A 14,935-nucleotide genomic window follows, 5' to 3' on the forward strand; every position below is an offset into this window, starting at 1 on the left:
GGTAGTAAGATCCTGCCTGAAAAAACTCAGCCGTGAAGTCAGACGGACAAATCACAGAGCCCTTCCCCAAATTGCTGATCCGTTAATACTTTTTAAAGTATTTTGAACAAAACTTTAATTCTATGTTACAAAATTAATATGTGCTTATTGTAAAAACTCAGATGATATAAATGTATGTGAAGTTAAATTTTATAGTGCTTTCACGTCTCAGATTTTGCCTTTCTAGAGAGCTCATTTAAGCTCCGTGTGTATTCCTTCATTCTCTTTCTATACTTGCATGAATATATAGGAAAATAATAGTATTATAAAAAAAACTATGGTACAAAAATCTTGCCTATATAATAAAAAAGAATCTAGGAAATAAACTTAGTACTTGGGACTGATGTATTGATGAAAAAAGATGTATCCCTCCCCCTCTTCTTAAAGGCATGTTTTAAAGTTTTGAGGCGTGTTTTAAAGTATCACATTTTTTTAAAAGTACAATTTACAGACTTAATACCTTTTTTAGAATACAAACTTCAAATTGAAGTTGATTTGTATTCTTGATCCTAAAATGTAGGATAAAACAAATATTCGAATGTGGAATTTTCACTTTACTTTAAACTTAACAATAGGGTGTAGTATATGTGTGTATGTATGTTTTAGGTGTGCTGTATTTTAGACTAAAAAAAAGTTAAAATCATATGTTCTATAAAAGAATCACTTAAGGTCATATGTTCTATAAAAGAGACATTTAAAGTCTTCTTGCTTTAAATTCTTGGTGTTTCCCTGCACCCCTTAAGTTCTCCTATGACCTCAAAATACGGAGAAGAGCTGTTTTCATAATTCCTCTAGGTAGATTTGACTTTTTCATGAGCCTTTTTTGCTTTCTTTTAAAGAAAGTTTTTGTTGCTAAGCAACTCATTTATTATTCATCATGATACAAATAGATGTGACATTTGCAGTGTTTTGTAAGTTCTCTGACAGATACTATATTACTCACGTGTTCAGCACATACAAAGAGCTTTCTCAATGAGCAGGATGGATACCTTTCATCTGGTGTCGCTTGTTAGCACAGACCCCGTTGTCATAGTCGGCTTCTGGCAGTATTCGTAGCCTTAAGAGGTAGAAAACTGCAGGATATATTTTCCAGAAAAATACCTTCATGCCTATGATCTAACTCCTTTTGGTTCAACCTAGGTGGTTTTTTGTTTGTTTGTTTGTTTGTTTTTGTACCCCCGTCTCTGTTATCACCTTGAACAGAGTTTTGAAAAAAAAATTATTTTTAACCCCTGGTATTGTTTGTTGATGATCTGTCAGCATCCTTTGACTCTGTTCTTCTGTCAGCGTCGATACCTCTTTTTATTTGGGATACTGTAGAGAAAGCTCCTTGGTCTCTGGGGGTTGGGGCGTCATTCAGGGATGATTCGGAGAGACACGGCCTTTTACTTCGGTCCCTTCTAGGTGTACCTGTATGCTCTACAGCTTAGTATCTCTCGCCATTGTAAAAGCCCATGCCACAGCCTTCCTGAAGGTTTGATTTATATCTTGATTAAGTTATATTTTAACATTTATAGGGAGGCACCCTGCTGTCACTGAAAAGAACAGACACTTTGGAATCAGAGATTCTTAGATCTGAATCTTGGCTCTGCCACTCACTTCCTAGCTATGTGACCTTGTGTAAGTTATTTACTGTCTTTTGGCCACGGCGTCTTGATTGTAGATGTGGATACTAAGCATACAGGGTTGTGGTGAGGCCTTAACAAGACCTGTCTTGAGCCCTCTTGCAGGGCCTCTCAGAGAACAGGCACTGTCTCTCTTGGAGAGTCAGAGATCACTGACAGTCTCTGTCTTCAAGGAGCTTCCGTTACATTGGAAGAGACGTGACACACATAGAGGTGGGTAGGAGACATCGTATTGATATGTGTGGAGGGCAAGTGGAGACCACGGACAGAACCGTGGTCAAACTGATGGTCTTAAGTGCTTTGCATTTGTGGGGGGTGAGGTAGAGTAGACCCTAATGCTTATTTGGCCCACATTCTCATTCTATGGCCATTGATGCATTTGTATTTTAGTTTATTTTTAACTAACATTGCATTTAGAGTAAAAATTGTGAGCGTAAAAACCACATCACTTTTGACATCTCTTAATCATATTTATCAAGTATGATATGTTTTGAACGGTGTTTGAGAGCTGCATTCTGCAGCTCAGCAGCTGACTCACCCCTTTTCTCCTGGGGAGCTGTAGGGTCTTCGGTACTGAATAGGTGATGCAGTGTCTTGTAGGGCAACAAAAATACGGCCGCAGGAATGAGAGGACACTATCTTGAATCAGGCAGTGCCTTCCGCTTTCCTGCCATGCCCTCGCCTGAGGGAACAGGGCGTCATAGAACCTTTCAATTCAGAGTGGCAGTCCCGGGGCAGGGGGCAGAGAGGAGGCCCTGCTTGATTCTGCTCTTTTCAGACGGCGCAGTGAACTTGCTAATGGGAAGAATGAAGACATCCAGTGTCTCCTGGTGGTGTCCTTTCCTGATCCCAAGACATTATTAAAATCATGGTATTGAATGCATTTTACAGTGTTTACAACTTAACCCATAATAAAGTGCTTCATGGGTAATATTTCAGGCCAAAGAAGAGACAGGAGCGACAGCCTCTGTCATTTATGTCCCTCCTCCGTTCGCCGCCGCTGCCATCAATGAAGCTGTCGAGGCCGAAGTGCCGCTGGTCGTGTGCATTACAGAAGGCATCCCACAGCAGGACATGGTGCGGGTCAAGCACAAACTGCTGCGCCAGGGGACGACGAGGCTGATTGGGCCCAACTGCCCGGGAATCATCAATGTGAGTGGAGGACACAAACAGGCCTGGCTAGCTGGCTTTCAGTCAGTCCAAGTGTGTTTGTGTGTATGACCTGTTAGTTACCGGTTGTGGTTTTTTTCATTTTTCTGAAACCGTGATTTCCTTTCCTTCAGCCTGGAGAATGTAAAATCGGCATCATGCCTGGCCATATTCACAAGAAAGGAAGGATTGGTGAGTATTTTTCTTATAGATTAAAAAAGAAAAATTCTTTGCCCTAAGCTCAGAACTCGCCAAGAGAGTTTGTGACTGTGCAAATCTCATTCATTTTAATTAACTGTGGTGGAACTTACCAGGGAGTTCTGTAGTGAATCAGTTCTGTATCTGAGTTGGATGAGATTAAGAATCTATAATAATTCTGCAGAGTCAATGAAGATGTTTTTTGGAGTTTTTAAAGATTCTTTTCCTGCACAGCATGCCGTGGATTCTTCCGTGTGTTTACATGTATCAATAGCTCATTTCATTTTACTGCTAAGTAATATTCTGTTGTGTGATTCTACCACAATTTGTCCATTCACCTATTGATGAACATTTGGGGGGCGCCTGGGTGGCTCAGTAGTTAAGCGTCTGCCTTCAGCTCAGGGCGTGATCCCAGGACCCTGGGATCGAGGCCCGCATCGGGCTCCCTCCTCCACTGGGAGCCTGCTTCTTCCTCTCCCACTCCCCCTGCTTGTGTTCCCTCTCTCGCTGGCTGTCTCTCTCTGTGTCAAATAAATAAATAAAATCTTAAAAAAATTTTTTGGGTTATTTCCAGGTTTGAATCATGAATAAAGCTAGGTGACATTTGTGTATAGGTCTTTCTGTGTACACATTTTCATTTCTCTTGGGTAAAATACTTAAGCATGGAATCACTAAGTCATAGGTTTGAAGTATGTGCACCTTCTTTTTTTTTTAGATTATTTATTTGTCGGGGGGGGGGGGGAGAGAGAGAGAGAGAGAGAGGGAGTGCACTAGCAGGGGGAGCTGCAGGCAGAGGGAGAAGTGGGCTCCCCGCGGAGGAAGGAGCCCGATGCGGGCCTTGATCCCAGGACCCTGGGATCGTGCCCTGAGCTGAAGGCAGGTGCTTCATTGACTGAGCCACCCAGGTGTCCCGTATGTGGAACTTTTTAAGAAATCGCCAAATAGTTCTGTGAAGTGGCTGTTCATCTTACATTTCCACCATCAGTGGATGAAAGTTTCAGTCCCACATCTTCACAAAGTGTTCTCAGTCCTTCACTCTAGCCATTCTGCTAGGAGTGAAATGGTGCCTCGTGGTTTTCATCTGAGTCTCTACTCAGTCTCCAGCTAATGGTGAAGAGCGCTGGTGCGTGTGCTATTGGCTGTTTATATATCTTCTTTTGTAATTATCGGTTCAAGTTTTTTGCACATTTTTTATTGGGTTGTCTTTTTATTGTTGACCAAGGCAAGGGGTTCTATAAATATTCTGGATATAAGTCCTTTGTATGTGCTACATATGTGCTTTGAAGATTTTTATTGTTAGTCTTTCTAAAATCCTGTCTTCAGATGACTTTGCCCTCTAGGATATCACAACCTCTCTCAAAATGTCTTGTGAAAATTCTGCTTCTTGTTTAGTTCCTCGAGGAAATAACCAAATTAACATTGTGGGGGTGAAGAGGAACTCATCATCAGCTGGCAGAGATGAAAGTCCTGACTGCCTGCTTGGCCCTCTCTTTCACCAGTCTGGCCGGCATGTTGGGGTGCCTCAGTGTGGCTTCCTACATGTGGAAGTCTAGGAGTCCCTTTTGGCCTTTGCATGTGAGCGAGGGTGGAGGCACAGTTATCTTCTGTAGTGCTTGGTTGGTATGGCATGGTTATGGTCTCAAAAGTTTTCTGTTTTGGGGCACCCGGGTGGCTCAGTCAGTTAAGCGTGTGCCTTCAGTTTAGGTCATGATCCTGGTCAGGGTCCTGGGATTGAGCCCCAAGTCGGGCTCCTTGCTCAGCGGGGAGTCTGCTTCTCCCTCTCCCTCTGCCTGCCACTTTGCCTACTTTTGCTCTCTCTCAAATAAATCTTTAAAAAAAAAAAGTTTTCTGTTTTGCTAGGCTGTCCTTGGTTCTCCTGCTAGAGTGAGCAGGTTTTTGGGGGAAATTTTTTTTTTCTGTACCCTTCTGTGTTTCTGGGATGCTGGCTTCTTTGGCTCCATATCTGGGATGCATGAGGCAAAAGAAAACCCAGGGAGCTCACCAGTGTATCATTCCTCAAGTCTCGAGGATCCCAGCCACTTTGCCTTCTTCATCTCCTGGTGATTTCTTGTATTTGTATTTATTTTACATATAATGCCCAGGGTTTTTAGTTGTACTTAATAGGAAGAATAGAGGAAAGTACTTCTACTTTTCAGAAGCAGAAGTGTCCTTGTGATAGGTATTTTTAAGTGATAGTGTCTTTTACTATATATAGTTTAAGAGTGACAGGTATTTTTAAGAGTGATAGGTATTTTTAAGTGATAGTGTCTTTTACTATATATACTTTAAGAGTGACAGGAGTAATCGACATGGCTTTCATTACCTTCAGTGTATGCAGTTTGCATTTATATAATTTACATATCATTTATATAATCAGATGAAAGCCACTTAAAAGAATGATAACATCCTGGTGTTAGTTTTCACTGGCTATTATACTGATCCATCACCAGACTAGAATAAATTAAATAGTTGTTTTTCCCAGTAATCTAGGATGTCGGGTGGACACCTGGCCCATAATCGTACCACAAGAATCAAGTAGAAGGAGTGGAAAGGAGACTAGATAATTGAACACAGGAAGTACAACTAAGAAATTGCCATCTATACTTTGTTTAAACAAAGCTAAATTTACTGAGTACATAGGTAGGTAGGTATTACCTACCCAACCTTCTCAGTTATGAAAGGTCCCGCAGAGGAAGGACTGTAGTAAGGAGACAGTATGTAGATGGAAAGAAAGCTCAGAGAGTAGGGAAAAACTGATGAATGAGACAGATGGGAGATAGTGGTAGTGATTGTCATTTGTTGTGAATTAGGGTCCAGTGATTGGCTAGCCTTAAGACTATTGGAATTAGGTTTTGCTTAAGAGGATGGTTGTATTCCATTGAAGGGTTTTCAGTTTTGATCCATTCAGGTAAGTATTGAGCTCCTTCTGTGCAGGATCTGTATTCAATACTGGGAACACAGGAGTGGGGGAAGCAGTCTTGTTTACCAAGCCCCTGGAGGTTACGGGATAGCAAGGAAGACACAGAATCTTAAACACCATTGGTGGTCTCTTACTGAACCAGATAGCAAGAGAACAGTATCCGTATTTGAGGAATCAGGAAAGACGTGAAAGGAGAGTGGCATTTGAGGAGGTGAGGGGCTCCGTTTTAGGCAGAACCAACCTGACTAATTGGGGAATAAATTGGTTTCACTATGGGGCGCCTGGATGGCTCAGCCGTTAAGCGTCTGTCTTCGGCTCAGGTCATGATCCCGGGGTTCTGGGATCGAGCCCCGCAGCGGGCTCCCTGCTCTGTGGGAAGCCTGCTTCTCCTTCTCACACTCCCCTTGCTTGTGTTCCCTCTCTCTGTCAAATAAATACATACAATCTTTAAAAAAAAAATCGGTTTCGCTGGAGTAGGGAGGTAATGGGAAACAAGTCTGGAGAGGTAGGCTGGCACGGAGCTGGGCTGCGGAGTCCGTGCAGGGTTCTGTGTGGAATGGGCAGTCCTCACCGAGTGATGCAGCGGCTGCTGTCTGGTGAAGTTTTCTAAGAGAGCAGTTGGACGGTGTTCCGTGGGGTGCTGTCTAGCGGTGACCACGATACACACGTCTTTCCATTTGACCTAGTGGTGCAGAGGATCTGGTTACACACACCCGAGTTCATAGTGAGAAGATAGATATTCATGCACCATTCGTAGACTTGTTGATTTGGATGACAAGTCGTGGGGTGGATTTTTTATATACTTGTACCTGTAACATGATAATCTGTGAGATGAACACAATCTGATATTTTAAAATTCTCTTCCTTTAAGGTATCGTGTCCAGATCTGGCACCCTGACTTATGAAGCGGTTCACCAAACGACACAAGTTGGATTGGGGCAGTCTTTGTGTGTTGGTGAGAGATTTTGGATAGAATAATTTTATTATAATGCAGTATCTTCATTGAATGGGTGCAGTAATAATTATTGTTTTGGTTATTTGCAGGAGGTTTTGATAACCATTATTAAAACAGATGTTACGATCTTGAATTTAATTCGCTTCAGTGTGAAGCACCACTATAAATATTTTCCAGATTCACGGTCCAGGGTTTGACTTGCATGTCGAGGAACAGGAATCGTGGGACATGTGGCCCCGGAAGAGCCTTGGTGCCTGCAAACATCACTTCCCTCACTTGTTGTGAAGAAATCGTTCTTCATGTTAGGGCTTTGAATACTATAATTATCATTTTGTTATCATTATAAGCTATCATTCAGTGCTTCCTGGTTATGAGTTCTGTGCCATTTATCATCTCATTCTTAAGGCAACCCTCTGAGGCACCTCTGAGCTGAAAAGTTGTACTACTATAGTTTTATTTGTGAGAAAAATCTATGTTGAGGACGGTTGAGCTCCCCAGAACTTCTCTTTTTACACATTTTATCACCTACCACTTTTAAAAGTAAAAAGGTTTTACATTTTAAAATAATTTTAGTATTTGTTGCCAGAAGCGAGGCAGGTTGCTCATTTTTATAAATATTTTTTTCAAATTTTAAAAGCCTTTCAAAAATAGCTTTTCATAATAAATTATAAAATAAAGCCCTGGACGATTTTCATTAGGATTCAGATCCATAAAATCAGTACTGGAAACAGTAATCGAGCTTCCCTACGTACAAAGCACAATCTTAGCCACAAAGTAACTTAGTGTGATGGAGCATCAGAAAAGGTTTGAAACAGAATTGCAAAATTCATATTCTCCAGCCTCTGTCTTTAATTTGTAAATTGTTAATACTAAAGCCCAATTCACAGAGAGGTTGGAAGAATTAGGACATGGCAGGTCTAACGTGTGCTGAGTCATGGTACTTGACACACAGCTGGCACTCAATAAATGCTGCTTCTCTTCCTCAACTTCGTTCTTCAGAGGTGCACTGAAGAGTAGGAAGTCAATCCTGCTTTCAGAACGCTTCTAATGTAAAAATATGAGACTGATGCGTGGTGGGCTGCGCTAAGGGGGCAGCTTTGTCATGTAAAAATTTAAAAAGTGGCAGCCGGTCTGCTGGGAGCAATTCCTTTACTATCCAAGTAGTGGTTATCACCCTCCCTGGATATAAGGGAAGAGGGGTCAGTGCACCCTCAACTCTGTCCCTCGTTCGGACTTGTGTGTTAGGACTTGTGTGTGGTTTCTCTGCAGTGGGCCTCATCTCATGGTTACTTTGTGCAAAGACGTTTGTAAAGTGTTTAATCGGAGGAGAGACAGTCTTGCTTCCTTGCAGCATAAACACCCTTTTTTTTTTTTAAATGCCCATTTTGAAAAAGTTGTTTGGGAATAATTTCGTGGGAGGAAAGGAGCTTGATAAAAGAGCTAAAACAAAAATAAGGTTGTCTTTGTGAATATCCGAAATCAACCACCATTTAGCATTCATGGAATAATTAGCAACAGAAATAAACGTAGCACTTTGTGATTTTTTAAAATGTTAAATGCAAGAGTGATGATACATTTTAAAACACTGGTGAGAGGGGGAGGCAAACTGAGTTGAAACAACATTTCTTGGCCTGATTTTTATGGTTCATCCTTAAATTTTCACCCGGTGTTGATACTCTGACTTTTTCAGGCATTGGAGGTGATCCTTTTAATGGCACGGATTTTATTGACTGCCTTGAAATCTTTCTGAATGATCCTGCCACGGAAGGCATCATATTGATTGGTGAAATTGGTGGTAATGCAGAAGAAAATGCTGCAGAATTTTTGAAGCAACATAATTCCGTAAGTTTGGGTTTGGGTTTGGAAAAACACAGCTCTCCACACACAGTAGGCACCGCGCGAGCTCGTCACTGCTGTGCTGCTGTTGAATCCCACTCCCCTGACGTCGCTTTTGCAGAGGCTACCAGCCTCCGTGCCTTCTTCATCCTCTCTATCCTCTTGGTTTTTCTCCTGTTTCTTCTCATCTTAATTTTTCCCTGGATTTACTTTCTGTGGCTTATTCCTTCAGTGTGAATGATTCTTGTATGTAAACATCATTCTTCATTTAGTTTCCAAGACAGAAACCTCAGAAGCCTCTCGTACTTCTCTCTCATCACCTGTTTCCACTCAGTTACCAATGTCCTCAGTAGTATGTTGAGATTCAGAGCGTCATCTGTAATTTGTCCCTCTGCTCTGGTTCAAGCTACCATCTTCTCTCCCCTGGACCATGTCAGTAGTTTCTTCCTGATAATCTCTACTCCCGTTCCTCAGCCACCACCCCTTCCTTGTCTCCCAGGCCATCAGGCTCCCGGCCACCCAAATCACCCGCCCTTCTGAAACAGACATCGGCGCCTCAGACCCCCTGGTTTTAAACCATGACAGTTTCCCATTACACATAGGATAAAGTGTGGACTTAGCGTGGGATTCCAGTCCCTTCACACCTCCCTAACCCTCTTCTTCACACCCGTGTCCCATTTGACCTGCCAGTTGTTTTCATTCTCACTTGCCTTTACTTATTCCTTCTGTGAGGCATGCTTAATATTGCCTCTGTATCACGGACAACGGGGACTGGTACCTTGGTGCCCAGCCCAGTCCCCTCGCACATTAGACACCAGTAAGTGGTGGATAAGGAGGAATAAAGTAGGATTGTCAGAAGCCTGGGGTAAAATGTTACTAGAGTCTCTTAAATTCAGAAAAGTTCTAAAGTTTGAAATTTAAATAAAAATCGACTTTAGGAAAGATTTAGGTTATTGTGACATGATGCTATGTTAAAATGAATTTTAAGATGTACTTAGGCCCAACTCTGGATCTCTTGAATAGCTTAGAATTTAGTGGGGAAAGCTAAGCATATATATTTTATTTCATTTGGCACATGTTTTCCTATTCCTGGTTAGTTCTCATGGGACAAATTTTTATTAAGGACCTACTATGTACAAGATTCTAGGTAAAAGCAGTAAAAAGTACTAATTTTATTAAATCCTGACCCATGAGTCTGTATTTTGTGATGAAGTGGGAAGTAAAGCACCTTCCCAATTGAGTTGTGAGCTGAACTAGCTGCTTTTCTCGTGGAACACCAATTTTACTCTCAAGAACGACTGGCAGACAAACTGGTTGTTCAGACTGGGGTATTTGGCAGACCTTTTCTCAAAAATGAACAGAGTGAACCTGCCATGGCAGGGAAAACAACTTATAGTATTTGTTGACAGTGATAAAATTTGAGCTTTCAAGTGAATATCCATATTTTGGAGAAGTTGTTCCAGCCACTGTGAACTCGATGACTTCCTCCTACTGAAGACTTTGATTGAACCTGATAATGATGATATGATTTGTTGGTATTGAATAATGAAACGTGTCCACATTTAGAAGATGTACATAACTCAGTAAGCTGTATTTTTCATCTGACCAATGAATGTTACAAAATCATTATAGGTAAAAGATCCATTCAATGGATTTTAAAGTAACAAAGGACGGAAAGTTCATTGCTGTGGTTTCAGATTCCGACATTGCAATGAACCTTTAAGAAATTACCACTTGAAGAGGTTCATATAGAGTCAAAGAAGAATATCCACAATTATCTGACAGGCTATTAAAATTCTTCCCCTTTTCCAGCCATGTATGTGTGTGAGCCCAGATTTTCTCTTAGTTCAGCCAAAAGAACATATCGTAATAGATTGAATGCAAAAGCAGATATCAGAATTCATTTGCCTTTTGTTAAATTTGACATTCAAGAGTTACAAAAATATAAAACAACACCACACTTCTTACTAGAGTGTTTTTTAAAATAGTTTTTAAGTTCTTATTTTTAAATGAATATTTATATAATTTATTAGTTCTCGTTTCCAGTACAGGAAATATCAGATATAATCTACATCCACAATAGTTCTTTCGGATTCTCAATGGTTTTTGTGAGTGTAAGGGGTTCTAAGACCAAATGATTTGAGAATTGCTGGCCGAGGGGAAGGTGATGGTGCCTGAATGAAGGCACTCAGGTTCCGCTTGTGTTCACGTTCTGCTTCCTATAGGCCTCTCTGTATACCTTGCAACCTCTGGATTCCTATGATGAACATGGTATTTCATTCACTGTGAAATTTAGCCATATATTCAAAAAATTTTTTGGTATCTCAACTAATTGATAATATTTGATATTATTTTTGTAACTGTATTTTAAGTCTAGAGCACAGGAATCCTTTTATTTCCTGTGTGGATTTTTATTTTTAACCTCAGAATCTGGTACAGTGCTCTTTATCTACATAGAGGTTGAGTATTAGAATGGATAAATAAAACTAGTCCTGACCTTCCTTAGACTTGAATAGAGCTTCAGAGGAGAAAGGACCCTTGGCCATCATTCTGGTTTAGCCACTTCATTTCATAGACGAGGAATCAGAGGTTTACAGAGCTGATGGGCCTTGTCCAAGGTGAACCAGCTTTAGTCAACAGAAAATTGAATCTGGCGACTTCCAGTCCTGCATCTTTTCCAATATACCTCCCACTTCATCTTTTTCTTCTAGCAAATCTATTATGGGTAAACTAATAATGAATTAAGACATTAGATCAGGTTGAAATAAAACAACCTGATCTAGTGTCTTAATTCATTATTATCACAAATTACATATGTTTTCTAGTATGGTTTTGTTTTTCGAATGAAAGAATCACATATATTTTGGTAAAAATAACTTGTGGCATTTAATATCTAAACAGACAAAAGCTTTGCTCAGGATCGTTTTCCTGAGTTTGTATGAAAAGGTGAGTCATGTCAAAGGTGAATACAGGGGTTTCAATTACAGCTTCATGTGCGTGTTGATTTTTCTCCGTGAGGATGAGTGATGGGCCCTGCCCATGCCATTTGCCATTTACTTTCAGAGTCGTGAATTTGACGTCCAGTTTTGGTCAACTTCTTCATTAGAATGTTTGAAATATCACTTTCCAGGGTCCCAAGGCCAAGCCTGTGGTGTCCTTCATCGCTGGTTTAACTGCTCCTCCCGGCAGGAGAATGGGTCACGCGGGTGCGATTATTGCTGGAGGGAAAGGTGGCGCCAAAGAGAAGATCTCTGCCCTCCAGAGTGCTGGAGTTGTGGTCAGCATGTCTCCTGCACAGCTGGGAACCACCATCTACAAGGTGAGCTCTGACAGTGGCCTGGGTGCTCTCAAGTTATAGGCCTTGTCACGCAGGGCCACACCGGTGCCCAGAAACCATGGTCCTTTCTTCTGGGTCTTACTGTTTTTTTTTTTTTCTGGTGTGCAGCGTAAGTGTCTGTAGCAGCTCCATTCACGTCCCAGGGTCCTAATTGGGCATGACCAGGAATAATGTTCTGATTTGAAAAAACTTACTTCTTTAAACATTGGGATTTGCTCTTTTGTGGGGGACAAAATACAACCTACAAGAAAGTGTTTCAGAGACCGTAAGTGCCAGGACCCTCAGCTGGGAGTACTGCAGGGCATCGCCTTACATTTCTTCTTTTTCACTGAGGGAGGGCCTTTGGGGTAATCGCTACCCTCATCTCATAGGTTTCTGTTTCTGGGGAAAGGGGCTGAGTGACAAGAAATGAAAACTGGCTGACGAGGGAGTTGATGGGGAGTGGGCAAGGGGGATCGGAAGAAGAGGGTGGGGGTTTCCAGCCTGTAGCTTCGGACCCTGGCTGTGTTGGGATGCCATCGTTTGCAGGCTGGAGGAGAGACTTCTTAACGATATGCTTTCCTTTTCCTTTTTAATGGGACATCATGGTTTAAAATGTTCTAAATGATGGTATCTTCTGTAATCTCTTTGCAGTGAGTTTTAGCCTGACTCTTTAAGTGATCATTTAAGGCTCTCTTTCTTTTTATTTTTATGATGGTTATAGCTTTGGGAAAAAAAAAAAAAGCAAAGCAAAACCCAGACATTTTAAGCATGTTGAGAACAGGCACAAACTGTATCCCCAGGAGGGACCATGTTTTGGCTCAATCTTTTTTGCCCTCGCCTTGCTCCTTGTTTTATTGAATCTTTGCGTGATCCTGTCTTTGAAGCAAGATACTATGTGTCACATTCCGGGTGGTTAGTGAGTGTGTGTAAGGGGGTGGGGGCAGGAAAGGGGGGTGAAGCGAATGCTTGCATTCACTTTGGAGACATGCATTACCATTTTGCTCCAGTAAGTGGCAGCAGGCAACTACACATTGGTCGTATTCTAATTACAATCTAGAGAGATGTGATTTTCAGTATTGTTTCCTTTTCAGATATTTCTGAGGTGCTTGACATTCTGTTCAAATCTTAACTGAATCTGCGTTTAGTCTCTTTCTTGGAGAAACTAAGCAAAGCTGTTTCCATTGCCTTTTTGAAAAGGCCAGTGTGGTTCATGTGTGGCCTTGAAGGCTTTGCATAAGTAGTCAAGTTTGTCAGCTCTTAATAATAATACTGCTGTAGAAAAATAACTACAGTTCAAAGTCTCTCAGTCTCTGTGTTTGGGAGACGGAAAGTTGAGGCTCTGCATCTCGTTTCGTGAAGTTCAGGCTGACACAGCCTGATTCGAAAGCTGTTCTGTTGTGTTCAACACCCTCATCCTGGTACATTTCACTTCTGTCATTTTTGGTTGTTCAAAGGATCCTAAAGATAAGAGGTTTCAGAATCACTTTGACCAGAAATGTAATTTGAATCTTAAATCTTTTTTATTTTTTTAAAGATTTTATTTATTAATCGACAGAGATAGAGACAGCCAGCGAGAGAGAGAACACAAGCAGGGGGAGTGGGAGAAGAAGAAGCAGGCTCATAGTGGAGGAGCCTGATGTGGGGCTCGATCCCATAACTCTGGGATCATACCCTGAGCCGAAGGCAGACGCTTAACCGCTGTGCCACCCAGGTGCCCCTGAATCTTAAATCTTTTTATCCTGTCTCTCTTCTCTGTTTCTGAAGGAGTTCGAAAAGAGGAAGATGCTATGAAAGAGAAAACAAGAAGTTCCCTAAACCTCTGGAATGAATCATTATGGCAATGTGAAGCAGCAGCGGTTTGCTTCTGTTGTCCGTGATTGTCAGCCTGGCTGCGTGTCGCTGGGCTGCCATACAGCAGGAAGCCAAAACGAGGTTCCGAATGTCTGATACTGAGATGTCTCCACCTCATTGCGTAACGGCCAATAAACCTACCATTTGATTTGAATATGCTTTTGGAGCTTTTTCTTGACCTGACCAGGAGGGGAGAGGGAGAGTGGGAGAAATGGAGGAGTTGGGGGGGGTGTTGTGTGGGTTTTAATGGGCTCTGTGGAGAACATGGTAACCAACTTTGGAGAGAATGAGGCTGTAAAAATGTCAGTGTGGCATTGGCCTAATTATCTTAGACGCAGAGTGACCTTAGTTCTCTTCCGAATCAGTTTCCTCCCGTGTCCGTGTAACGGCACTCTCTTGTAGGGCCGTGTCGAGGATTAGAGCAGGTAATAAGGCAACTTAATCGTTGTCAGCGCCACTGGCAGCGGCAGCAGCAGGATTCCAGGCAGAAGCTCACCTGGGTTTCACCTGAAAAATGGAAGGTTTTCAGTAGTGTGGTGTTTTTCTATGGTTCTGCAGAGGGCTCTCCCCTTCCCCATCCAGAGCCTACTTTTCTTTGCTTGAGATTTAAGACATCTGCTGCAAAAAAACCCAGGAAAGTGGTTAGCCATCCTACTTTCATTTAAAAGGGAGCTTGTTAACAAGAAGCAATTTCAGTGGATATTCTCCAATTGTGTAACTGCCCTGAAGGAAACACACAGCATATTAGGGAGAAGGCCCTGAAGATAGACTGTCTGGGGAGGCCTTCCTGGGGAGGGGCTATGAGTTGGGGCCTGGAGGCTGAGAAGGTACCAGCCAGGCAGCAGGCTGAGTGCCCAGGCAAAGGCAGGGAGAGGGGAAGAGCTCACCTCGAGGAGGGAAAGGAACACTGGGTCTTTGGGGGCAGTGAGCCCTGGGAGGGGTGGGGGAGATATTGGGGAGCAGGGGAGATAGGTGCTTTTGGAGCTCCCATGACCATGGCCAGGCTGCTGAGGGCACAAAGAGCAGGTGTCAGGCACAAAAGG

At 42.1% G+C, this 14,935-nt stretch overlaps 1 protein-coding gene across 2 annotated transcripts in view; it reads left to right on the plus strand.

Moving 5' to 3' along the window:
* The window catches only part of SUCLG1 (succinate-CoA ligase GDP/ADP-forming subunit alpha), a 29,176-nt gene extending 15,130 nt beyond the window's left edge, over window positions 1–14,046 (plus strand). For both annotated transcript variants that reach the window (XM_008700058.2, XM_008700060.2), the window contains exons 4-9: window positions 2,604–2,816; window positions 2,948–3,005; window positions 6,803–6,886; window positions 8,577–8,728; window positions 11,853–12,041; window positions 13,806–14,046. In XM_008700058.2, the coding sequence (XP_008698280.1) occupies window positions 2,604–2,816; window positions 2,948–3,005; window positions 6,803–6,886; window positions 8,577–8,728; window positions 11,853–12,041; window positions 13,806–13,832 (723 nt within the window). In that variant the 3' untranslated portion in view covers window positions 13,833–14,046. The remainder of the gene's footprint in view (window positions 1–2,603; window positions 2,817–2,947; window positions 3,006–6,802; window positions 6,887–8,576; window positions 8,729–11,852; window positions 12,042–13,805) is intronic.
* Window positions 14,047–14,935: the final 889 nt, after the last annotated feature.

The sequence above is a fragment of the Ursus maritimus genome, unplaced genomic scaffold (assembly GCF_017311325.1).
Source record: "Ursus maritimus isolate PB19 unplaced genomic scaffold, ASM1731132v1 scaffold_6, whole genome shotgun sequence".
Taxonomy (NCBI): domain Eukaryota; kingdom Metazoa; phylum Chordata; class Mammalia; order Carnivora; family Ursidae; genus Ursus; species Ursus maritimus.